The 27,293-nt window shown below is 39.1% G+C and overlaps 1 protein-coding gene across 2 annotated transcripts in view; it reads right to left on the bottom strand.

Annotated features, from left to right (window-relative positions):
• Window positions 1-22,736, bottom strand: part of LOC115863557 (desmocollin-3) — a 38,883-nt gene extending 16,147 nt beyond the window's left edge. For both annotated transcript variants that reach the window (XM_030876460.2, XM_060310353.1), the window contains exons 1-9: window positions 22,338-22,736; window positions 16,272-16,356; window positions 14,247-14,446; window positions 12,802-12,921; window positions 8,589-8,744; window positions 6,733-6,877; window positions 3,804-3,967; window positions 1,133-1,267; window positions 560-745 (exon numbers count right to left, since the gene is read on the bottom strand). In XM_030876460.2, the coding sequence (XP_030732320.1) occupies window positions 560-745; window positions 1,133-1,267; window positions 3,804-3,967; window positions 6,733-6,877; window positions 8,589-8,744; window positions 12,802-12,921; window positions 14,247-14,446; window positions 16,272-16,356; window positions 22,338-22,406 (1,260 nt within the window). In that variant the 5' untranslated portion in view covers window positions 22,407-22,736. The remainder of the gene's footprint in view (window positions 1-559; window positions 746-1,132; window positions 1,268-3,803; window positions 3,968-6,732; window positions 6,878-8,588; window positions 8,745-12,801; window positions 12,922-14,246; window positions 14,447-16,271; window positions 16,357-22,337) is intronic.
• Window positions 22,737-27,293: the final 4,557 nt, after the last annotated feature.

Raw genomic sequence — 27,293 nt, 5'->3', positions numbered from 1 at the left:
GTAATACTATATTTCATCCTCAGTATTACCTTTAAGAAGTTCAGATACAACCAGTCATATATTCAAGAGAGAGAGAGACACAGAGAGAAGAATATGAGCCTCTAAATTATATAATGTAAAGAATAGTTAGAGGAATTGGGAATATTTATCTTAGAGAAGGTAAATCTCAAATAGACATCACAGCCTTTTCAAAGGATTATACCTGTTTTGTATAACATTAGAGATAAAACCTGGTCCAAAGACACGGGTTACAAGGAGAATAATTTAGGCACAGTAAAAGTAAGGCCTTCTGAGAATTAGAGTTCTCCAGACATGGAATAAGCTGCCAATGGATATACAGAGATTCTTACGATCGAGACTGTTCAAGCATAAGCTAGATGCCTAATAGCTGGTAACAAATTATAGAAGAAAGGCAGCATTAAAGCAGAACAAGTGAACTAAATAGATTAAGTTCTCTTCCAACTTGTAAAGTCTATGATCTGAAACTACTTAGTTGATTAAACCATTAGTTGATTAAAACTTAACTTGCCAAATTGTCTATTACTCATTATTACTTTACCTTTACAACACAGAGAACACCTTCATTAGTTTCTTTGTCTGTACTGATTTTGAAATGTCCATTTTCATTGCCCTTTAAAATAGTAAAATTGGCTCTCCAATTGGCAGTGTTAATTAAATCCTTATCTTCTATAGGTATTCGTAAGATTTCCACATTGAACGTATTTTCCTCTACTGATGCTTCATACTGAAACAGAGAAAGCGCATTAAAAACTTACTTTATAAAGGAAACTTTTACAAAGAAAGTAAAATGTTTCTTCCACTCCAAAAGTACTTGTTCTTACAGCTTTTGCCTAGATTATTTTAAAACATGAATCACAAAAGCATTGTTTTACTAAGGGTTATCTTTTAAATGAATGAAGAACTTTGTTACAAATAAAAGACTAATGCTATGGTCTTTAACAAAAGGGAGAGAATATAAATACTATTATGAATAAATAAAAGATATTTATACATCAGATATTTCATTTTATTGATAAAATAAACATGCATACTTCAAAGTATGATAAATATTTTATTAATTCAGATTAAATAAAGATAACAATAGAGATCAATTTTGATATTATCTACTTACAGCATTTTGTCTGAAAGTGGGTAAATTGTCATTTGAATCTTTTACTGTTATGATGCAAGTTGTTGTATTCATCAATCCAAAAAATTGACCATTCATGTCTTGCACTTTCATTATCATTGAGTACTTGTCTACAACCTGAAAACAAAGCAAATATTTAATTAGCTTTAAAAACCTTGTTTAGATTTATAAAGGAAACCTCAGTTGTTCACACTTCTATTGGTGTGTATCCATGCTTTTATTTGATTTCCCTATTTGTATATACCCAACGACATGGTAGACGGGAATAAAGCTGAAAAGGTAAGCAGAAATTCAATTACAAGATCCAGAGTAAGAATGTAGACTTATGCTTAAGCAGCAGGTAATGGGGAAGGTTTTATGCGAGTCATAGTGGGAGCACAAAATAGAAAGAGTTGAGTTTGAGAAAGAATATATTTAAAAGAAGGTCGAGCACAATTTGGAGTAAGCTGAGCTGAGGTTCAAAGAAACCAGTTAAAGGCTCCTGAAATAGTACAAAGCTGGGGCATTTGCAATGAGGACAAAAGGAAAGGGTGAGGAACGAGAGAAAGAGGGGGTGGAAGATGCTGCTCAGGTGTACTACCTGGATAACAGGCACACAGAAGTATCACCAACCAATACAGGAAGACAGCGGTTCTCTGAGGAAGTGAACACTGGCAAGGTTGGCAAGGAGAGGCGAAAAAAATGAGTTTTGTCTGGTGGATACTGAATTTTACGTTCCTATGGGAAATCTAAGGAGAAAGGTCCAGAAGACAGCTGGATAGATGGCCCTATAATTCAGGGGAGTTCAAGGCCAGAAACACCAATCTGGGAGTCAGCAGTATGTAGATAGTGGTTGAGATTATGGCAAGAATCTGATTTCCTGGGAGAGGTTAAAGGATGAGAAGAGCTGAGGATATAAGGAACAACAGCATTTCAAGCAGGAGGGAAGTAAGAAGACAAAGCAAAGGACAGACACTCAAAACAAAAGATCAGAGAAGCAGGAGGAGAACCAGAAATCCAAGAGAAGAGAGAGTTTTAATAATTGCCAGCACTAGAGAGAGTTTTAATGATTAACCTTTGGATTAGGCAGTTAGGTGGTCACTGTTGACTTCTGCGAATGGAGTTTGCAAATGGTGTGTTGATGATGAAATGGAGTCCCTGGTCTGTGACACAGTCACCTCTGTTGCCTTTCCTTCTATTTTACTCTTCTTTAGCCACTCTACTCCTTTTGTTCTTCTTCATTTTCTATTTCCCTCTCTCCCTTCCTTGGTCTTTATTTTACTCATCCTTCTTTCACGGCGGAAACCAACATTCCCACCCCGAAATGCTCCTTCCACAGGCTCCAGCACTCTCTGAGACCCTGCTTTTTCTTCCTCTAAATGCAGTTTCTCTAGCTCCCTTGTTCATTTCTTTACTTCCTGTATTGTCCCCTACAACACACCTCATGGTTGTTCCCCACAAAATCCCATTATATTTTTTTTGATCAAGCAAGCATATCTGGATTTGACCCCAAATCTGTATCTTACAAGCTGTGTAACCTTAACTTATTTAATTTCTCTAAGCCTCATTTGTCAATATTGAAAAATTAGGAAAAATCCTTGTTTTCACTTGATTACCGTATCATCTCTAAATATTCCACAGATTCAAAACACATTCATATTGTTCCCTTCAAACTTTCCCATTTATTATGGCCATTATGTATTTTATCACATAGCATGTCCTGACCCCACAAAAATAAAAATAATAATAAATAAAACCTTTGTGCTCTTTTTTATTCTTTTTTATAGGTTCTCACCACCTCTCCCTTTTGCTCTGACATCAAATCCTGCTGATTTCTTCTTTATAATATGTCTCCCAGTCGTATCGATCCTTCCATTTATGTTACTCTAGTTTTAGTGGGAACCACTGAAGTGTTCTAATAAAGCTACTTTGTACATATGAAATTGATTGATCTGCCTCAGTCAATAATGCAAGACTCTGAGTTAAATACGGGCTGATGAAATGGACAAGAGCAAGATCAGAAGATTCAGTGCAGTAATCTGACCTGGGCAAGTCAATCAATCCTTCTGTCACCTTTCTCCCCTATAGATTGGATATAACCTCTATCTAATCAAACAAGGAAATTATAAAGATGAGATCAAATTATGCATAAAGAATTTGAACATCAAGTGCTATACACGTAAAAATGTGCTATTACTATCATCCAAATAGTGTTACAGATTTTTAATAATCAACTTTATCTCAACTAATCCTTTCCTGATTAAAAGTACATATCTATAATAACTGGATAGGGATCAGGGTATAATCTATACCCATGGAACAAGCAACACTAATTGTCCTACATGAGAATTGAGCTGGAACACTGAGCTGGAACCAACTAGCCATACACAAGGAATAAAGTATTATTCAATAATATCAACATTCATAACAATATCTTTTTTTCTCACCCCTTCTGAACACCAGTTGATCTTTATTTCTATTCCTCATGGTTTCTCTTACATAAGGAAATAGAAATAATATAAAAACAGGTAACATAGCCAGGAATTCTTATTGTCTTACGCCTAAATAAAATAAAATGAGAAACTCGTAATCCACAGGATAGCAAATTATAGTAAATTGGGGGTGGTGGGTTCAACCCCAAGTAAAATGATAATCTACAGATTGTGAAAGCTACCTCTCTGTCCAAATAATGAGAGACTGTGATTACACCTGTGCTGGGATGCACAGAGAAGATCCCAGGTTTTCCTGGCGTCTGCTCCAAAATGCTATACATCAGGCGCGTATGCATCGTGTCTGGTTCATCTCTGTCTGTGGCACAAATCACTCCCACTGTAGTACCTACATGTTTAAAAAAAGACTCTTTACTTTCCAGAATTGCAAAATATGTTTAGGCATATCTACACTTCTCAAATTCTAACAGTGATGGTGGAAACCTCATTTACGATGTATTTCTTACCAGAGATATTCCATCTTTACACAGTACTGATGAAGATGACTTCAAATTTATAATATGAAACACTTTGATGCTGAGAATCAAGGCATACTCTTACTTTGCTCACAGCTTAAACTATTTGATAGTAAATTTATTAAAAACTTATTTAAATGGCATCCAAGAATAATTTCAACACATATTCCCACATACTGCAATAACTAACCTAGCTGGAGAGAGAAACCATGTCTCCTAAGCAATCAGATTTTTTTTAAATCAAAGCTTTGATTAATAACTAAATCAAGGCTGACTTGGGTTATAACTGGATAGATGATGAAGTTGACCTTTCACATCTCAGTCTCTTTTCTATTCTATTTTTTGCTAGTTCTTGATTTGCTTCCTTCTCTTTCACCAGATTTGTATCCAAACCTCACTGCCCCCAGCCCCACTTAATCTTATTTCATACTATTTACCATTCAGGGAGAATTTAAGTTAACTGTTTCTGCAGTTAGAGCTATTAGTATTTTTCATCAGTATGGAAAGTAAGAATATTGCTCTGATAAAGGACTTCAGGTATCAAAGAGTACATACAGGTGGTATTTTTATAGTCTAAGGATAGTGTTCCAATGCCCATGAAATTATAATACATAGAACCACTTTGCCTATAGCCCTGTATGTGAGGTTGGCCTGAGGAACAATACATAGACACATACAATCATATACATATATATATATATGTATATATATATTCATTGAAATTTTATATTTGAGGGAAATAAAAGCCAAGTAAAACTATTAATGCAAGGAAGTATTAGTTTTAAATAATTTTGTCATTATATCCTTAAACTTTATATATGTGTGTATATGTGTGCTTAAGTATATACATATGTGTATACATATATATGTATACATAGATATAGATATAAATTTGTAGAGAATGTCCAAATACATACTTAAAAGTAACAAAAAGATTTCTGCAGTGGATCAATATGAAGACATGAAGTAATAATCTTATTATTATAAGAAAATAAATTATCTTTTCATAGAAAGTTGTTTATAATCTTTATAAGACATACATTTTCTTCCTGCAATTTCATTGACAGTCAGGAAGACATAAACACTATTTTAATTCTCTGGATACAGAACTCCTTTACTTATTACATAAAACCTTCCTAAAATCTTGACTTGAAAATTCTTTTCCATGAGTGCTATATTTCACTATTCATTGAGCACCCTTTGCCCAAACCCTCTGTGTGTGAGTTAAGGCAAACTCAGAGAACACCTTCAGAGTACCACAGCCTTAACAGGGCTGAACCTACTGGTGTGATATGCTTAAAGTATTCTGGGTTAATCTGGGCATCAAAGTGTTTGCCCTAGATCCTTCTCTGTTACTACCAAAGAGAACAGAATGTTCAACAAAGAGTCCGAAACCAATCATCCCTCTTTGAAAATAGAAAAATGTAACAGTCATAGACTTGTGAGGTTAAAAACATTATAAGTCATCAAACATAATTAACTCATTTTATAGATCAGAGAACTCAAAGGAACTTCCATTAGTTCCCACAGTGAAATAATAACAGACCCTGAATCAAAAACTAGGTTTCCTAAACTCCAAAGCAACAATAATTTTTTTAATTGCACCACATGAGTAATAAAGAGGTTAACATCTATGACATCAAATTATCAAACTAAAATATAAAAGGAACAAGCAGTTACAACAATCCACTGAAGATCTAAGTAACTCCTAGAAACTTTAATAAGCAGGTTAGCTAATCCTCTATGGTTGAGTTCACTTCCTTTCAACTTTATTGTGAGTGGTTTTTCTCCATATTGCAAGTCTCAGAAGACATTAAGAATGCCACATTTGGGCTTCCCTGGTGGCGCAGTGGTTGACCTGCCAATGCAGGGGACATGGGTTCGTGCCCCGGTCTGGGAAGATCCCACATGCCGCGGAGCGGCTGAGCCCGTGAACCATGTCCGCTGAGCCTGTGCGTCCGGAGCCTGTGCTCCGCAACGGGAGAGGCCACAACAGTGAGAGGCCCGTGTACCACAAAAAAAAAAAAAAAAAAAGAATGCCACATTTAAGGGCCTATTGAAGTGAAACACTTTGGTTTTCCACATGTGAGAGCAAGTGTTTAGGATGGAGAACACACAATGCAAGTTTCTCTAAAGTTATTCCTGTATTCACTCTAAATTGGAAGTAGTAAAGTAGTAGTTTAAAGAGAAGAGACAATATAGATAAGAGCTTAAAAAATTGTATCCTCAGTGGATATCATTCAATACCTTCCTAAATAAAACCTAATAAAACTATGTACATTGATTTTAGTTTTATCGTACATTCTACCCTGCATGTCCTCCGTTGGAGCTAGGAATAATGATAAACCCACATAATAATAAGATGAAATAAAGTATATAAGCCAAATATGGTACAAAGCTTGAATAACTGTTATCTGCCTTTATAATTCATTGGTATCATACCAACAACACTACAAACTCCTATAATACCTTGTAAATTACACATTGATTAGATTTGATAGGATTAAATGTATTCTGGTAAGTAGCTATTGGTCCAGTGTCATCTCAGGATGATCTGGCTTTGAGTAAAAACTCAACCTCTCAAACAAAGTATATAAACATTTCACATAGCACATTTTACTCCTAAAAGTTGTCTTACCAATTCTACTGCTTTCTGGAACTTCAAAATTATAAATTGCTTCTGTGAAAATAGGGTAGTTGTCATTTTCATCCTCCACTCTGATGGGCAGTGGAAGAGGTAAGTCTGCTGTATACCCATCTGCAGTTGACGCATGGGCAATCAGCTGTAAAACAGTGAAAAGCTAGTCAACAGTCCATTATAAAAGATTCCAGCATGAAAGAATACTATGCTTTATCTACTACCTTCTCTGCAAATCTTTTCAATAATAAATCACTTCAAAAATTCCTATTCAATGCTTCTTTAGTTATCAAAACATCAAACATAGAAAGACTTTAACTACAGTTAAAAGTATCCAATGTTTGGTAGAAGTGCCTACACTTCAAATAAAACCTAGGTCAGAGTACAGAGAATCAGAGACTACTCAGGTCATGAGACTAAGGAATTAAATGTGAATATGGAGACGTGGATTACAGTCCTTATTCTCCCCATAATCATAAAATTGTATTAGGAAGAACAGTTAACCTCCCTGCAATGGGGAAAATCCTGACTATATCATCTAAATGAGCCAATGAGTCCCAACTTTGTCACTACTGAGCCCCTTTATTGTTTAACCTCATAGATCACATATTTGTAAGAGGTTTTCTAACAAAATACATTTAACAGTTTCCACGTTACTAATTAATCAAAAGCAATGTAATGTCAAATAGAACTTATTTCTTTTTTTCATTTTTAAATGATTTTTTAATATAAACAATTTTTCCATAGTTAAAGGTGCACTATTTCAATTATAAAAGAAACATCCTTATCATGATAAATTTAAAAATTCTGTAAAGTACAAAAGAAGAAAAGAAAAATCCATGACCTACTACCCAGAGATAAGTACTGTTCACATTTGATGTATTCCTTCAGTCCCTTCTGTGTATATAGTTGTACACCAAAATTGAGATCATACTACTGTAAGCTTATATCCTTTTTTTCCAAAAAGCAAACAAACGACTTTATGCTGTAACCATTTCCCAAAGCCCTTAAACATGCTTTGAAAATGGGATTTATTGGCAGTCTAATAATCTACCACATAGACATACTGTAATTTATTTAACTAGACCCCTATCGGTGGACAAATAGAACGTATTTCTATTCAGCATGTGATTACAACACTGAGTTGAAATTTTTCCAGCCAAGAGCAAAGAAATGTCATGTGGTGAACATCAGTCAAGTTTACTTACCCAGCATCTCTTCCCTCTTCATTTAGGAAGAGAATCCCTCTTTCCTATGGGGAATCGGTCCCCCTGTACCACATGACCCCATAGCATTGACCATATTACACTGAAAATTGTCTGAATGATTCCCCATTGATGTAAGTTCATCCGCATCAGAATGCTGGCTTATTATGCCTTGTTTGGACTTGGTCTCCCAGTTTTGCTTCCTTATATACTTCTCGGATATCATCAGATAATTAGACAGGTGGAACAAAGACCAAAAAAGGAAAAACAAAAAACACAGAGCAGAAGAGGGACACTGGAAGAGGACCCTTCCAATCAACTGTGGCCCTGTCTTGGAGAGAGGAGAAAGTACCACGACCAGAGAGAGAAAGAGAATCTCATAAGCAAAACCAACTCCTGCAAATTTGCTGGAATTTACATCCAAATACAATTAAATTTCTTGGCTTCATTTGAGGCTTACCTAATACAAGTTGAGATAAAGAGCAGACCAAGTATTCCAAAATATTACACAATCTATTTCCTTTGTCTTTCAGATCCCCTCTAAGAAGAAGTTCAGAAGACAGGAAAGAGTAGATGCGCTATCAGAAGTTTAGTTTAAACTATGATTATAGTTTAATCGTTTAAAGTTATGTGTATCAATAAAAGTCCTACATCAAAAACATCATATTCTTCACGATCCACAGGCCGGGTACAATACAGATTTCCAGTGTCTCTTTCTATGAAAAACAGGTTTAGAGGTTCTTGGTCAACTCCACGCCCACTTATTGAGTAGAAGACGGTATAGTTCCGTGCCGCGTCAGATTGAACCTAAGAGGAAAAAGCATATGTAAAAAATTTTTCATGAAGATGCTATTTTTAAATACAACTTATATGTTTATATATTTTTTTATTTTAAAGAGATGACTTTAATAATATAATAATCACCTTTGTCACTTCATCAACATGCAAAATGGTAATGAACAATGGTAATTTGGCAAAAGATTTTTTTAAACTGCTCAAATTTAATGAAAACAATTTTCAACATAAATAGTAGCCAAAGACAACCTCATATTAAGGCACAGTTTCCCATCTAGTGATTTGGCAAAGGTAGAAAAAAGCAATAATACCCACTGTGGACAGGGGTGAGGTAAACAGGGATTCTCATATACTGTTGAAAGGAATGCCAGTTGTAATGTTCCTTAGGGAGGGGAATTAACAAAAATTAAAAGAATGAGAATAAATAGGGAAGACTCTTCCTGGCAGAGGAAACAGGAAGTGCAAAACAACCAGACCAGGGTCGTTGGCCACTGTAGTTGGAATAGACAGAACTATGGGAAAAGGAAGTCGGAGAGGAGGACGAATGCAGTAATAGGGCCACGGCATGTAAGAGATTCCAAGGATGCTGACTTCTGCTTGGAGTCAGATGGGGAGCCAATGGAGAATTTAGACAAGAGTAGTATCTGATTTATATTTTAGAAGGAGAATTCTTGGTGTTCTGTTAAGATTAGACTTGGGTGGGCAGGTAAAGGAAGAAGCAGGAAGGCCATTTAGAAAGTTACTGCAAGAATTCAGGGGAGAGAGAACTGTTTGTTAGACCAGCGTGGTAGCAATAGGGGTTGTGAGAAGTGGTTAGATTCTGGATATAATTTGAAGATACAGCCAACGGAATGTGCCAGTTGGTTGGCTGCATGGTGTGAAGGCAGAAGTCAGGGATGACACTATGTCAGTGGGTGCAAGTATCCCCTGATGTCTATTCTGCCTATCTTCCTTAGTATTAGAATTTACAGTTGAGCACAAGGTTGCCTGGAAGAAAAGACTTTTCTCAGTCTCCCTTGCAATTAGGTATGACCACACAAAAAAGTCAGGTCAATAGGGTGTGTGCAAAAATAATACATGCAGGGGCTTCCCTGGTGGCGCAGTGGTTGAGAGTCCGCCTGCCGATGCAGGGGACACGGGTTCGTGCCCTGGTGTGGGAAGATCCCACATGCCGCGGAGCGGTTAGGCCCGTGAGCCATGGCCGCTGAGCCTGCGCGTCCGGAGCCTGTGCTCCGCAACGGGAGAGGCCACAACAGTGAGAGGCCCGTGTACCGCAAAATAATAATAATAATAATAATACATGCAGGATCCAGACTGTACTCTAGAAAGTGGAGGAGTTGTGTTCCCTCAATGGGACACAGTGATGAGCCATCTTCAACCTGGAAGGATGGCCAAGCTTAAAACGGAAAGAATCCTGGGCCCCTGGTGATTTCTCAAATTAGAATCTCTTTACCAGATCACACGTTGACATGAAAGGACTAAATCTCTGTCATGCTTTAGCCACTATGATTTGAGATCTTGGTAAAATGTGGCTATATCCTTATCCTATTATAATACAGGAATTAAAATTTTAACTATAAAGAATGGATGGATATGGTAAATTGGGGCTCAACATCGATTTCACCTCCTTCTACTGTGTCCTCTCATAGTGTAGATATTAGAAAGATTCAGATAAAAACAAACCAAAAACTCTCCCTTTTCCAGGGTCTCTTGAAACAAGAGTTCTGAATTAAAATACAGACAGTCAGGTGTGCTTGCATGAAATTTGGAAGCCATAAGGGAGACAGATGCCTCCTTTTTGCTGCTTCTACTGTTTTTGCTGACTCTTTGTGGTGCAATTTTTTTTTCTTTTTTCCTGCAGCAGCAGAAGTTCTAATGGTTTTTCACAGACTTCGTGGATGCTGAGAGACAGGATATAGATCAATCTTTTTGTGAACACTGATGGGAGCAGTTAAGATTGTTTTGGAGCTGCAGTTGGAGGAGCAGCTTCCTGCCTGTGGTGGTTCCTTGCCCAGTGCAGCTTCCTGACCATGGCAGTGGCACTCTGGTTCTAAAATGACTGGCTTCCCCATCATGAAGAAAGCAGTATGTCCCTTGGCTATAGATTCTGTGGGGTAGATAGGAGATTCGTTCCTGAAAATTCAACCTAAAGTTTGTTTCTTGAGCCTTCCCAACAATTCTGTAAACTGTTTAATACACTATCGTAAATCCCTCTGTTAATTCCTTAAAGAGAATTGTGCTCTCTGCAACTAAAACCTTACCGAATGGACTCCACTGCCTCAAGAACTGAAAGGATGCAGCTGCCATTAACTGAGAGGGGAGGATATTTTTTATAAGAAAACGCAAACATTTGATTTTTATACGTTAAGTTTGAAATGTCTACTGAAATTCCAAGTGGGAATATTAATTAGGCAACTTGGGCTGGAGATATGAAGTCTTAAGTTTCCAATGTATAAAAAGTACTTAGGGGCTTCCCTGATGGCACAGTGGTTGAGAGTCTGCCTGCCGATGCAGGGGACACGGGTTCGTGCCCCGGTCCGGGAAGATCCCACATGCCGCGGAGCAGCTGGGCCCGTGAGCCATGGCCGCTGAGCCTGCACGTCCGGAGCCTGTGCTCCGCAACGGGAGACGCCACAACAGTGAGAGGCCCGCGTACCGCAAAAAAAAAAAAAAAATACTTAAAGCTATGAGGCTGGATGAGATCACCGAGAGAGTGAATATAAATAAACATTACACAAGGTTCATAGTCTGAGCCCTGGAGCTCTCCAAATTTAGAGACTGAGGGGTCAGGGTGGAGAGGGTTAGGAGGATGTGGGAATGAAGAAGAACCAGCGAAACATACTAAGAAGGAGTGGCCAGTGAGAAAAGTGGAAAACTAGGTGAATGTTGTCCTAGAAGCGACGTGAAGGAGGGACAGGTCGGCTAAATCAAATGGACACACGACAAGGAAATGAGGACTAGAAGTGGTGACTGGTTTAACAGCGCAAAGACCAAAATTACCTCTGACCAGTATAAGTTTGGTAAACAGAAGTCATTTCTTAATACGCTTTCACCAGTGCTTAAAGTACAATAATCTAAGAGAAGAAACCAGGGTCCAGAACTGGATAGAATTTTCTACAAGTGTGAAAGACACTGGAAGCATAGTTAAAAACATAAACAAGTAGGACACAGGTGGCACCACTGGTATTAAACATCAACCACAGTAATAGAAATGTAAGGGAAAAAGGCAAGCATAATGCCATAGCCTCAACTCAGTCGTTATTTCCATTGTGTATATTCCATTTGGATCTTTATGCAAAGTAAACCTGACCCTGCTTAAAAACGTCTTGTTTTTAGGAAAAAGTTAAACTATCTAGCAGAGCACACCTGGCCAGTTCTGGGTGGACCCTACCTGCCTCTTCTGCCCCATCTCCCTGCTCCACGCCCATCACACACAGGAAGACTAAGCTCTGTGAGCTCCCGCGAGGAGCCATGCTTGCTTGCACCTCTGTCCCCCTCTCTTCTTCCACAGTGACTTACCTGCATGACACTCTCCCATCCTTCAGGCTTTAGCTCAGATGCCTCCCCCTCTAAGTCTTTTTTCTGTTTTTTACAGCATTTCAGCCCATGAATTCTCAAATCACCCCGACCCAGCCCCATCTCAGCACTCGTCATGCAGTATTGCAATCATTTGCCTACTTCTGTCTTCCTCACTAGACTCATAAAATACATGACAGCAAAGGCCATGACTAAATGTATTTCTAGCTTCAGTACTTAGAGCAGTGCCTTCCACAGGACAGGGTAGGTGCTCTATAGCCGGCTGCTAAGTGAATGAATAAACTAATAAAGATCATTTAGTGGCTGTAGAGTCTTTCTCATATTATTATTATTAGTTTTTTAGTGATTTTCTAGTTTTTCTCATTATTAGCTTTTTAGTGATTTTCCCATTTTATGTACTTTTATGACTCTCCATGAATATCTTCAATCAAATCTGTTGATTTTTAAATGTTTAAAGAGTTATTAAAACCTGGACAAAACAGACTCTTGGAACTAATTTAGCAATCCCAATCAGAAGGAATGGAAAACCTACCTGTTGAAGGAACAAAGGGAAAGGGCCCAAGGAATTCTCTTGCATTGAGCAGGGGATAGGGGCCCATCTCCTCTTGGAACGCCTGAGAACAGTCTCTTTAGTGTGTCTCTTCCTCAGTACCTGAATTTAGAGAAAGAAAATTAACAATAAACAAAAGCATCACAGCCTACTTCATTGTAAAACAGTGGATGGACCATAAATCTAACACCTCTCTGGAGGCTCAGTGTCAGGAATTTCCATGCTGAAACTAAAGACCAGATAATAAGGTCTTCTTTGTGTTAGAAGGATAAGAAAGAATGTATCCAGACTTTAAAGGTTTCATGAACCAAAGAATTTAATTTCACATACCTTTACAACACTGACCATACTTTCAGGTTAGGAAAATTATCACTGTACTCTCAGTTCTTCCTGTTCCATCCCAAAATGAGATGGAGAACACATCCTCTTTCAGACAATCTATAGACAGCATTTACTTGTTCTTTCTGCTAAAACCTCATGCTCTCAGGTGAACTATAGTGAGATAATGCATGTTCTTCATTGCCTGAACACTCTACCTGCACTGTCCAATATGGTAGCCACAAGCCCGTGTGACTATTTAAACTAATTAGAATTAAATAAAATATAAATTCCACCCTTCAGTTGTACTAGCCACATGCTAAGTAGCAGTAGCCATTAATATTGGGTGACCATATCACACAGTGCAGATTACAGAACATTTCCATCACTGTAGAAAGTACTATTGGAGTTTTTAGTGATTTCCATCTAAGCAGTCATTTAAGCATTTAGATGACTTTTTCATTAATACACTTCACATCGATTAGTTGTAATCCAGTGAGTACTTTCACAACGGCATTCCTCATGACACGGAATTTAGAACTACAGTCAACAATCACTGAGTGGTGGCTAATACCATTCAGACGCATACATACTCCAGGATTTCCATCCTATTTTAACATCAGAATCACTGTGGCACTTGAAATCAACCTCTTATTCACTGGGAACTACTGCACTTAATATTAATTTAACATGTACCTATTGACTATGGGTCTGGTGTAAATGAGGCTATAAACACAAAAGGGATTGATTCGTGCCCTTCAACAACGACAGGTAAATTGTTTGTGCTAATAAAAAATGCCCAATGCTACAACAGAGGGATAACCAAACTGACACTGGCACACAAAAGCAAGTAGACTTTAGAGGTGGAAGAAACCTTCACAGAGGAGGTGTCATTTAGATTTAACAAAGTAAGATCCAATGTCTAATCAGTGTTGAAAAGGGAAGGAGAAGGAGGGAAGGGAGGAGGAAGGAAGGGAAAGCAAACAGAAGGAAGAGAAAAGATAAAGAAAATAAAGCCTATTTTTTCTTTTGTCTTCTTTGCAACCTTTAATGAGAGTATTTAAATGAGAAGAAAAACATGCCTGAAAATATCAATGTACTTTGAATACCTTCTTCTGATGTTCCAGGAGCACAGGAATCTCTTTCTGTGTCTGTTTCTTTGAGTCAGAAAGCCATATGGTGAAAGATCTTTTCTCATCAGACAACACAACAGCATGGGCTGTGTATACTGACCCATCTTCTAGAACTCTGAAATCAGGATCACTGGATTGGATGTGGTCTGCAGATCCGAGGCACTCTTTCAAATTAACTGCAAGTAGGAATTTCCAAGTTGTAACGTAAGAAACACAAGCAAAAAGAAAAACAGTGTTAAAATAATTTATACAATCTTCTTCAAAATCCTGAAGTGAAATGAAATGAACCAATCACTCTGCATTTATCAAATATCTTAAGACTCTTTACATGTATTTTTTTAAGTGATAATACTTTCTCTGTTAAAAAAATGACAATTCTGGATTGTATATTTGTATTAAATAAGGTTTTTTAAACCTTTATATGCTTCTAAGAGGCTTATGAAAATGATCTTCCTATTAAAGACGTCTGTGTGTTGCAATCATGACAAAGCTGAGCTACATGCCCGCCCACACAGCTGGATAAACAAACAGAAAAGTTTTCCTTAACAATATAGTCTGAGTCTTTTAAGATACACCTGTGTTAAGCCAGAAGTTTCACACAAAGAGTGACAGAGTGTATGAGTTTGGCAAACAGTCAAGTAAGAAAAATCTTTAAATTCTTTCCACTAGCGCTTTTCTGTCACATCTCCCCCACCCCCCACCCCGACCCTCACCAACGCCCCAGGGGCCCAGAGTTCCCTTTGTGTTCCTGTTCCTTGCTTTCCCGGGCTCCCCAGTGAAATGCTATGTGGAATCCTCTCCCCCTGGAAATTTTCCCAAGTGAAAAGTCATAAAATATAAGTATCATACAAGTGTTTTGATACTTATATCAAAAGTATCAAATCCATCCCATTCGTCCACTATCTGCTTTGACAGAGACCAAACTGATACATTAATACACACTTAAGTAATAACCTAATACTCACTTAAGTAATATCATCTCAAAAGATTCATGTTACCCATGTATAGTGTTTTCACTTTAATCCAAATCTGTCACAGATGGAAACGTTAAGTCAAAATGAAGTGAACATCTTTAGAAGTGATGACACATTTCTCTCGTGTTCACATTTTTAGCAGAGTGATAACCTCTGGTCTATTCCCCTGGAGGAACATCCCCGACTTCTCTTTACATCCTCTCCTTTCTTCCTTCCCAGAAATGGGACACTGTTGAAAATTAATGTGGCGTCTCTGGGACAAGCTATATCTCTGAAAAAAACATGATGCTTTTCCTCCAAAGTTCCCTGTACCACAGGGAAAGTCCACCTGGACAGAGCTTCCCAGCTGTTGGGAAAGGTTGAGGTTCCCTAACTTCTCAAGTGTGCAAATGGCTGATTAAGCGCAGTTTTGAATGGCATAGTTCACCTTGTTATATTTCTCACTGCAGCTATGGCATTGATAAAAATACCGCTCTGATTCTCTCAGGTCCTTACCTATATCTCTCCAGTGCTTAGAATCCTAGAGTAATGAAAGGGCTACATTCTACATGTAATTCTTTATGTAATTTTTACTGTTAAAACATAAGTGACTACAAAAGCACGGATTAGCACATGTTCATTAGAATCGATGACAGAATTCTATAGAGTTCTAAAGAACAGAACATATATTTTAAACTTGACTTGTATCTAATTATTGGTTCCGGCTAATTCCAAAAGGCAAAGATTGGATAACATGCTCTTTCCAGCATAAGTAAATTAAATTTCTGTTTTAAAAACACTGTTTTGGGCTTCCCTCGTGGCGCAGTGGTTGAGAGTCCGCCTGCTGATGCAGGGGACACGGGTTTGTGCCCTGGTCCAGGAAGATCCCACATGCCGCGGAGCGGCTGGGCCCGTGAGCCATGGCTGCTGAGCCTGCGCCTCCGGAGCCTGTGCTCCGCAACGGGAGAGGACACAACAGTGAGGGGCCCGTGTACCGCAAAAAACAACAAAAACAAAAACAAAAAAACACTGTTTTGAAATTGCTCACCTCTGCCAACCACTTTGTCTGCCTCTAGTTTGGAAGGTATATGAAATATCACCTTTTTGCAAGCTTCACAAGCAAAACTGAAGACCTAGGAAAAAATGGTCACATTAATACAGTATAGAATAAAGAACTAAGTTTTAGATATGCAAGATATATTAAGTCCTAGAGATCTACAGCTAGCAATACTGTATTGTATACTTAAAATTTTTGCTGAGAGTAAATCTTATGCTAAGTGTTCTTACCAAAAGAAAATAATAATAATATATAAAGAAGGTGAGAGGAAACTTGGAGGTAATGGATATGTTTATGGGATAGATGGTGATGATGTTCTCATGGGTACATACTTATCTCCAAGCTCATCAATTGGTGTACATTGAATATGCACAGCTTTTTGTGTGTCCATTTCACCTCAATAACATAGTTTTTAGAAAAGAATAAAGAACAAAGCCATATGATCATCTCAATAGATGCAAGCAATTGACAAAATCCAACACCGACTTACAATTAAAAACTTTCAACAAACTAGGAATTCAAGAGATTTTGCTCAATGTGATAAAGGGCATCTATGAAAAACATCCTACTTAACAGAGAAAGACTGAATGCTTTCCTCTGACATAAAGAACAAGACAATGATGCCTACTCTCACCACCTCTATTCAACATTGTACTGGAGGTTCTAGCCAGGGTAATTACACACACACACAAATAAAATTAAAGGCATCCAGATTGGGAAAGAAGAAATAAAATAGTCTCTATTTTCAAATGATATGATCTTGTACATAGAAAATCCTAAGGAATCCACTAAAAACTATCAAAAAAATAATAAGTGGTTTCAGCAAGGTTGCAGGATACAAGATCAACATACAAAAACCGATTGTGTTCCTATATACTAGCAATAAAAAAATCTGAAAACAAAATTAAGCAAACAATTCTAGTCACAATAGATATCCCACCTTCACAGATTAAAAGACGTATTACCAAAATTCATCTAACAAATTCAATGCACTCCCTATTGAAATCCCAAATAACATTTTTTGCAGAAATTAAAAATCAATCCTTGAGGAAATGCAAGGGACCCAAAGACCCAAATAAACTTGAAAAAGAACAAAGTTGAAAGATTTCCCAATTTCAAAACTTACTATAAAAAACAATAATCAAGGCAGAGTGGTACTAGTGTCAGGACAAACATATAGATGAATGGAATGGAACTGAAATTCCATAAATAGGCCCTTACATATTTAAAAATATATTATTGGTTTTGTTTGCTGCCACTTATTTTAGTATTTCAAATATATGTTCACAAGTAAGATCAGGCTACTACTTTTCAACTTCATACCATCCTCATAAAATGAGTTAGGGAGAGTTCCACTTTTTTCTGTTCTTTGAAACAATGTATATAAGGTAGAGATTATCTGTTCCATATAATTATGGAAAAATTCACCCATCTCAGGTCTGGGCTTGATGGATATGACAGTGTGTGTATGTGGAGACATTTGGCTTCCAATTCAGTGTCTTTATAAGTCTATTTACAGTTTGTATACCTCCTCGAGTCAACGTTGGTAATTTGTATCTTGTAGAAAATTGCCTATTTTGTCTCTTTTCAAATGAATTAGAATAATATATTAATATTATTATCTACTTTTTAAAACATCTGTCCTCTCCACAACTGTGCCTCTTTTTATTCCTAATATTGTCTTATCTGTGCCTTCTCTATTTTTCACTTGTTCAGTCATAGCAGGTTGGTCTATACTTTCAAATGATAGCATTGGTTTTGCTAATCCTCTATATTGCTTGTTTCTTTTTCCTTTTTTAACTGTTCTTCATAAGATATATTCTAAGTACACGTGTATTTTAAGAAATAATAAAAGAAACACTAGGGCACTTACCTTCAAAGTTAAGAAATAAAACATTACTATTATTTTCAAAGTCCCTATATAACTCTCCCTAACTGCATTTTCTTCTTGACTTCAACCTCTCCAAATATCAATAATGAATGATATGTTTTTGTAAATCATTTATTTCCCTATTTCTGCTTAATTTTATCCCATGAGTATGTATCCCTAAAGAAAATTGGTTTGTTTTGCCAACTTTAGGCTTTAAATATATGTAGTCATATGCCAATTATATGCAACTTGATTTCTTTCCTCAAATTATGTTTGTGAAATAGATCCATGCTGAATATATAGCAGCAGCCCATTCATCTTTGTCGCTGTATAGTACATCACTGGAAAGCAGGTACAATTAATTCATTAATATAAGGGATATTGGAAAGGATGATATTCATATATAGATTTCAGTTATGCCATGTTTCCTGAATTATAAAGAAATTTGATACTATGTTTGTGGGGACTGCATATATTACTGAAAATAAAGTAAAAACATAAAATAAAATAAAACCACCATTAATTAGCAATGATGAGCTAATGACTTTTAAAGGTATTTTAAAAGTAACTTTTGTACAAATTAGTGCCCAACAACAAAAAAATACAACATACAAAAAAAATTTTAAAGATTAATGAATTATGGATTGACTATTTGAGCTATAAAAGAATTTATTTTAATGAAGAACCCTCCAGGACAACTTTAAATATCTGACATAAAACTTAGAGTTGCGAGCAACTTTAAATTAAAATGTAACAAATTAAGTTTTAAAAAATGATAATATAAAGTATTATCTACTCTAGTCTGGGAAAAATGAATTGCTTTGTTTCACTTTACAGTACTGTCCAAATTGTATTAATTGTATCATAGAAAGCTTATCATACAAATCATTAAATCCTGATAGAACTATCTAATGCCAAAGGGAGAGTGAAAACACAGGCATACGTGTCAGTGTTTCATTTTTGTGCTGTTGTTCAATTTTAGAGTGAATAGGCAAGGTAGGCTTTCTAAAATAACACCTTTTTCAATAGAGGAAAAAGAAGCCAAAGAACAGAAATTTATAGAGTATCTGAAACATAAAGGAGATCTTGACTGAGCATATCGGTTACAGAATTTTCAATTCGTCGTTTCTCCTGTGGACACTTGCCATCTTAGAGACGGAAATCTTACTTTCAAGTTCTTACCACCCTGAATTGTAGGATTTACCTTTCTGTATTCTCAGTGCTTTGATGATTCTACTAAATTTCTTTCTAACCAAACTCTGTATGATGGGATTCTAGTTAAATGGAAAGTATGATTAGCTGCAGGTCACCAGAGATGCCATATATGGGATGGCAACTGCCACAAGGATTACAACAGGGCCCAAAAATGTGCACAGCTTACATGTATTTAGTGACTCAGAGAGTGCTGCACCATTTAGCTGTATCTCAATATGAGCACCAATAATCTCCATTAAAGAAGGTTGGTGATAATGAACTGATATAAATATATACTACAGCTCTGACTTCCTTAAGATGGTGGTTTTGAAATAAACTAGTTCGCATTTACTTATTTTATTTGTCCTAAGCTTTTTTCCCCACTAATGCAAAAGGTAATAGAAAGTATTATACTCACTTTTATTTTAAATATTGAATATGTCAAATGTTATCAAGAACAATAATAACAAAAAAGTCTGTTAAAGGAGTCACATTATTCTCAAATGCTATAAAGTCTGAAAAGATAGAATGCCCGTTTGTCAACATAGGTTGCAGGCAGAATTTCACATACTCCAAGGGGAAAAGCATGTTATGTTATAAAGAAAAATACTATTTTAATTCCTTTTGAAGAGCCCTTTTAGCAAGTGATAGATTAACCATGTCCAAGTACATACCATTTATAATATATAATAGTAAATATAATTCCCAAAGTGGATTTGATATGGCAAACAATATTCAACACACATATAAAAGGATCTCATTATTTATAACAGGGCAGAAGACATCTGAGCAACTGAGCTAATGTGAATTAGTTTTCACCATTCCTAACAATTTTGCTACTTTAAAAGGAGAAACATTTTAAGAGATACTCAGTGCTTTCAACAATAATGGGATGATCTGACACGTTTCTTTTCTAGTTTCCCCCTCTCCTTTCTTCCTTTTCTTTGTATATGTGTATGGAAGGATGATTAGGAATTGTAGTTAATTGTAGCAGTTTGGAGTATACTGAGGATAGAAAGGTGGGAAAGGGATGCAGATTCAGGAGAAAAGTGCAGAAGGGAAGATTCCACAACCTATGGGGCAGCTCAGTGGGAAAGCTAACACCTTAAAAGTCTCAGTTTTCTGTTGAAGAGCTCACTTCAAACAAGGAATTGTCTTTGAGAAATCCATTAAGGGGTCCATAAAATGAAAACTGCCTTTCTAAAATGTTATGCCTTTAATATTATACCAAAGAGTCCTAGGAGTCAAAAGGAAATACAGATATAGGATGGTCAACAGAAGTCTTAATTTATCCGTCTGGACAGAAATTGAAGTTGTCTGTAAACTGGGGATTGCAGGTGAAAGAAATTATTCTATATACACTCTCTAGTATACAAGTCTCCAGACAGACCATTTAATCTAAACTTTAGGAAATTCTTTTAAAAAATAATCCTAAAGGAAGTCATACACTAAAGCTGATGCTATCCCTGTTTAGATGTACAGGCACTTTCCTGCCTTGCCGCGCCCCAGTACTCCCACCACCACACCCCGCCACCCGGACAGATACTCGCATTCCACGCCCTCCCCTCCAGCGAATACACGAGAAATCTTGAGAACACAGCACCTCCGCTGTTTTCTTCTCCCCATTCCGGGATTCCTTTCGCAGGGAAAACACAAAACACTAAATTCATGCTTTTAAACATATTAGCTGGAAACACTTTCAAAGATATCACAAAAGAGCGCACTTTGAGAGCAGTTCCCACTTGTAAAGAGTCATTTCATCAGCTCATTTTGTTGGAACAGCTGCCTGACAGGTCGACGCCCTCATCTGTACAATTTCTTGTCCATAAATATATCTTAGGTCATAACTACTAAACCATTATTCATAACTCGATGATTCAAAGAGTCAAAGCTGGCACCCACACGCCCTGCTTGGGGGCTGAGAGCAGCAAGAATCCAAGTAGCCAGAGTCGACGTGCTCCCGAGCCAGGCTGGTCCTCTCGCCACCGGACCAAGCGCGGGGCAGTCGGGAGTTCGCAGCTTCTTTCCAGAGCACGTCTTGAGCGCAGCCGTGGTCTCGCCCGCAGCTCCGCGTAATCGCACAGAATTCCCGATTTTTCGTTTTGTGTATCGCGAGTTCTCCGAGACTTGTCCGTACCTTCCTCTCGGGGTGGATCTCATCTTGGGTCTAAGGTTTCCTGGGCATAGAAGACCCCCAGGCTGGGCTCTGGGCTTGCGCAGTCCTTCCTGGAGCCGGACAAAGAACCACCCAATCCCACGCCTCTCCCAACACTCCTCTCAGCCTGATTCTATCCCCTCAGCCCCACCCAACTCCCCCATCACACCGCCGACCCAATCCCCATCCCTAATGGAGCCGCGCACGCCTCGCGCCCCAGGTATACTCCGGGTGGCCAGCGCTGGTGGACCGCTCAGGTGAGTTGCTTCAACGGAGGCAAAACCTGGAAGCCATTTTTCAGAGGTAACTCAACGCCGGCACCCAGGGGAACCGCTCCAACCCCTCCTCTCACCAGCGTCCCCATCCCAGGGGACCCTGGGGTAGGGGGTCAGCCCCTGTAACTCACTCAGGGCTCCTCCAAACCTAACCCAACACTCTTCTTCGCTCTCGACCCAAACCCACCCCAACCATCATCACCAGCCCTAGGAGCCAGGAAAGGAGCGCGAACCCCAAGCCGGCCCACTCGCCACGGCGCACGAGAGAGCTCAGCGAAGCGGAAGCCCATCCCGTAATTCAAACAATCGAACAAGTCCGAAACAAAACCCTCAGTCCGGAACTGACTGAGGACTCGTTTCCCATCCTCATCCCTCAGACCCCGAATCTGGCTCGTCTGTGCCCCGCCCGCCCCCACCCCCAAGATGGAGCTGAGCCGCGGATGTCACCTTTCGGTCGGCTTCCCCCCACCGCTCCCCCTGCAGGACCAGGGCCCATTCGACCCCCTGCCGCCTCCCGGCTCCGGGTAGGTGGTCGCGCCCCACCCCGCCCGGGCTCCACTCACCACAAGGGTCAGCAGTAGCTGCCTGCAGAGAGCTCCGCGCAGGGAGCTCTGGGGCCCGGCGGCAGCCATCGGGGTGCGGGGCCGGAGAGGAGGACGCAGGCACCGGGCGGGACGTAAGAGACCAGAGCCCGCCGAGGTGCGGCGGAGCGGAGGTGCACTTCTTTCAGCTGCTCGTTACGTCGCCCGGGACTTTTTCAGGTTTGCGTGCCGGAGGGCGTTTTCACTCCTGAGACAGGATTGGACTCGGGAGACGCGGAGACGCCCCTCCTCGTTTTTTCTCAAGTTTTATCACCGCGAGAAGCTCTGGGGAGCTGCCCAAGACTGCCCTTAGGCTTCTCGGAAGCCGCGCCGGGTGCTCGCTCGCGGGAAAGCTGTCCAGGCCACCCCCTCTCTGCCAGCTCTCCCACGCCCCTCCCCCGCCCCCGGCTGCCACGCCTTTCGCGCAAAGCTCAGTAGGGTCTTCCTCGCAGACAATGCTTGGCGCGTTCCTACTGCGGAAGCCAAAACCGCCTGCAGGGATCCCTGCCCCAACACGGGCGCTCCTGGGTGCCAGCAACACCCTTGTCATTGGACCAGCGGATCCTCCCTTCAACATCTGATCAAATGCTGGGCAAAGTCTCCTGGTTAATGCAAAATATATGTATTCTACCCAAATTTGCCTCACACGATAAGATAAAGGACGGGAGGGGAAATTATCCCAAGAGGCATGAATAAGCTGACACTTGTTGTACCAGAAATTAAAAGCAAATAAAGGAAATTCTGATATCTTACCATTTTCACGCACCCAAAATATGAGGGATTACACTCAAAGCTTTCATTTCCTGCCAATCTCGTGGCCTTATCTGAGTCTTCTAAGAATTTGTTCTTCTTATATGAAATTATTGATTTGAGTAATTACCTGGTAATTATACTAAGATGCAATTTTTCGGTTTGTGGTAAAAGAAAAATCTACCACACAAAAGCTTCTAGTCTAAAATGAGGCTTACAGATTCAATATCATTCGACAAATGTTTATCACTGCCCAGAGTTGCACAGGCACTGGGGCTGGAGGAAAGAAAATGCACAAAACCCAGTTCCTGCCCAAAGCAATTCAAAGTCTATGAGGGAATAAAGGCATTCATCATAGCCCAGTATGCTAAACCTTTTAATAGAAAGGAAGCTTACAACACTAGGGCACATTCCTTTGTTTCTCTCTAGACTGAGTTTTGTGTCCTCTAAGGCCCCACCTAGTAGACTCAGGATGAACTCCCTCTTACATATGTGCTGTTGCTTCTTAAAGTCCGTGCACAAGTTCCAAGGTCAGGACCCTCAGACACTGCAGATTAATCAGAGAAGGCACTAAGGCCTTCATTCATCCCACCCTAGTCACCCCAATAGGCTGCTTGTCTAAGCCACGTGTTTCCCTAAAACTCACAGGCCTAAGCTCTCAGGTCTTAAACCCTAAGCTGAGCTTCCCAGTCCCACCTCTGAGGCATGCAAGGCTCCTATGCACCCATCAGAGACCCTGTTTCACCTCTGGAGGCCTCGTATGGAAGAGCTCTTCCAACCTCAGAGAACGCTCTCCATACTTCACTCCAACCATTTTCACCTCCCATCCTCCAGACCCTCACCTTGACCCATGACCTCAAGACCAAGCCTCTCAAAGTATCCTCTGGCCCCAGGCCAACTTTAGAAAGAAGCCAGGATGATAGCTCTCATCAGAAGGCAAATTGACTAGCACTTGATTTTGGACCCTCAGCCTCCAGAACTAAATAATGTTTGAGATAAGAACCAAGGAGAAGGGTAGGAACATGTTTTGGGCAAAGACCATAGTAATAGCCCTAGCAGAGCTCTCAGGAGTCTTGTAAGGGTTTCCCACATCAAGGAAGTAGGAAAGAGTTTCTTCAGAACCACTGGATGGAAGACCTGTGCTGAGAATCAGGTTAGAAAGGTAGTCTTCTAACAAACCAGGCTGAGGAGTTGAATTTCATCCTAGAGGAGATGGAGAATCATCCACTCAATCTGTAAGAAAGATGATCACTTTGGGTGAGTTAATGCGCTCATTAACTTCATTAATGAACCTGTTTCTGCCATGATATAGCTTTTCCTTAATATTTAGGAAATAAAAGATTTGAAATGTTTTTCTTTATGCTCAGTAGCCCTAGTTTTCAGTGATTTCAACTTTGTCTAATAGAGTCTGACCTGATTACTACTGTCTTGCATGTGACTAAAACCATAAGATAGCTATCATTTGCTGTATAATTAAGGCGATTGTTAAACCTACTGACTATATATGACAGTTACTCTGAGCTTCTATGTTTAGCTTCTACAAAATAAAAATTATAGGAATCTATTCCAGAAATAGTGTAAGAAAGCATATTGGTGATATTTTCTATTTGTATTGTAAAATTCTAGGTGCAATATGAATACTGAATAATAACATTATGGAGTATAACTATCTTGGAATTTCCTGTTTTGCTAAGACATGTATTTGTCCACCATGAGTATATTAAAGTCCTAATAAAAAGCAATGTGTTTTTATAATTTAGAAAAGAATCTTCATAGGCAGTTATAATTATAAATATGACTTGAAGACAAATTTAAGAATTGCTTTTATTTCTGCTGTGGAGATTATAATTTTAAATGAAATTGTTGAAAATTTATTTAAAACCTGAGCTTTAGTTTGAATATAGTTAGAACTGGATGCCTTCTATAATAAAATTAATTTTAAATCATCATGAGACATCATAAGGCATAAAGAGTTATTCTGAAATGTCTTTATTTTAATACCCTGTACCCCAAACTGGAAGTCAGTTGGAAGTCACGACTAAAAGAATAATGTACAAAAATGGGAAAGAAATATGATTTTTCCTTGTTATCTTCTTAGTTTGAGGGTAAGAGCAGCAATAAATAGAAGATCAAAAATGGAAGATGACCTTAAGCTAACGTCTAAAACTTCAGGGATCCAGGTGAATTGTCAAATTTTCAGTAGAAAGCAAACTTAAGGTCATCAGGAAGAGTTCTCTGTAGCTAGGAGGGATCTCTGGCCACAGAAAGGGTAAAGACCCTAGGAGCTGGGAGCCGACTCCTAGCCCGCTGAGAAGGCTGCCTTGCACAACTCCGCGCCCACAGGTGCTGGTCTCACACACCCACTCACCTCAGTGGTTTATATGGGCGGTGACACCACAAATGTGGGTCCCCTCACACACGCCTATAAAACACAACCAGTACAACTGTATGATGTTTGGAACAAATTTGCTGGTAAGGGAAGAGATATTTATGAAAAGCTTAAATTAAAAGCAAGTAAAAGTTTCATGTTGAATAGTCCTACTAGTGACACAGAATGATTTCTGCCCTGAGACGTTAGCTCCGAAGCATTTGTAGAATATGATTTAGGGTAAATAGTCACGGTAATGAACAGTATTCAAACAAATTGCTTGCTGGAACAAGAGTGGGAAATACTGTACAAACATGTACTCAAATGCCAGGAGCGTTCTCAGACTTAATTTTTAGAAATTAGCTCCCCTTAGTGTATCCACTTGCTCTTTTAGAGAAGGCTCTTCCCTGGTGCTTGGCAACTGGGTGGTCGGATTCTCTCATCTCCACTACTGTTTTCCTCTAAGAGTACTATATTCTGCTACTGCCCTTCCAGCCTCCAGGAGAGGATGCTGCTTTTCCTGTAGCACCTTTCCCAAAGTGTGGCGGTAGGTCCTCCACAAATTTCCCACAGCGCCGCTAAGAACGGCCTTGATTTTTTTGTGTGTGTGTCATTTAAAAAGACTGCTGGAGACAGTTGACGTCAAGAGTAACCTATAATATTGCATTGATGCTCAGGACGAGAGCCATCCACGATCTCCATCAACCTCACGGCAAGCACCCCTCCCAGCGCTATTTCCACCCCCATGGAAATGCTCCGGGAAACAAACAGAACCTCGAGCCTAGACCAGAATGAGCCCTGGCCTCCCAGGGAACAGAAGTTTACCTTTCCTCCTCTTCTGTGCTGTGTCCTTACTCCTAAGGATTAATTTCTACCCAGAGTGATTGACAGTAGGATTACCCATTTCTTTCCGGAGAAAACACTCCCAGCCACAGAGGTGTGACCTTTCACTCTAACCTTGCAACAAACATTCAAAAATTGAACATTTGTACATCTCTCAAACTCAGAAATATCCAGTTTAAGAAACACCATGATAATAGTCCAATCCAGATAGGGTGTGCCAGGCTCAGAAAGGCTCCCTTTCAGTCTCTCCTTATTAATAAATGATTCAAGGACTATTACAATAGTTTTACTCTTTCTCCACGGAAATCTTCAGACGCCCTGACAAATAGCCTCTCTTCTGCAAACAGGCCTTTCAAGGAGAGAGGAATGTTCTCCTGGTGACTTCTCACCAGGCTGGAAGGAAGACGGATTTCCACACAGAAAACAACTCCATTGTGTGAGTGATAACTTCTTACATTAACTACACAAACCCAGGGTAACAAAGTCCTCCTACAGGGTCAATTTAGTCCTTCCTATCTTGGAATCATCCCATAATCCTTCGCTTCATGTCAGCATGAAAATCTCTTCCCACCGGGTGAGGCTTTAGTTTCTCCTATATGTTCTCATGTCGCCAGGAGAGCACATTGTGTGCATCTGTTGTTCAAAGAGCATTACTCACGGATGAAGGCTACAGGTGTGAATGGGCCAACTTCCAGATGCCATGTGTCATTCATCTGATTCATTGGCCCGTCAGCCTTCTTTTTTCCCAGAAGTTTAGGAGGACCATCCCTCAAAATCAGCTTGGGGAAGTGGCAGACCCCCAGCTCAGATGCCTATCAGCTAGCTCAGGAGTGGAGAAACAGATTTTCCCACCAGTTCTCTATGGGCAGTAAATTATTAAATTCAGCAGTTATTATTTATTGTTCTTAATTGTTGATTTTATTTTAAATTATCTACTCATTAATTTTATCTACTTAAGATTTATTCAACTTGATTTG

The sequence above is a fragment of the Globicephala melas genome, chromosome 13 (assembly GCF_963455315.2).
Source record: "Globicephala melas chromosome 13, mGloMel1.2, whole genome shotgun sequence".
Taxonomy (NCBI): domain Eukaryota; kingdom Metazoa; phylum Chordata; class Mammalia; order Artiodactyla; family Delphinidae; genus Globicephala; species Globicephala melas.
Note: the sequence above shows the minus strand (reverse complement) of the source record. Positions and strands in the feature narration are given on the sequence as shown.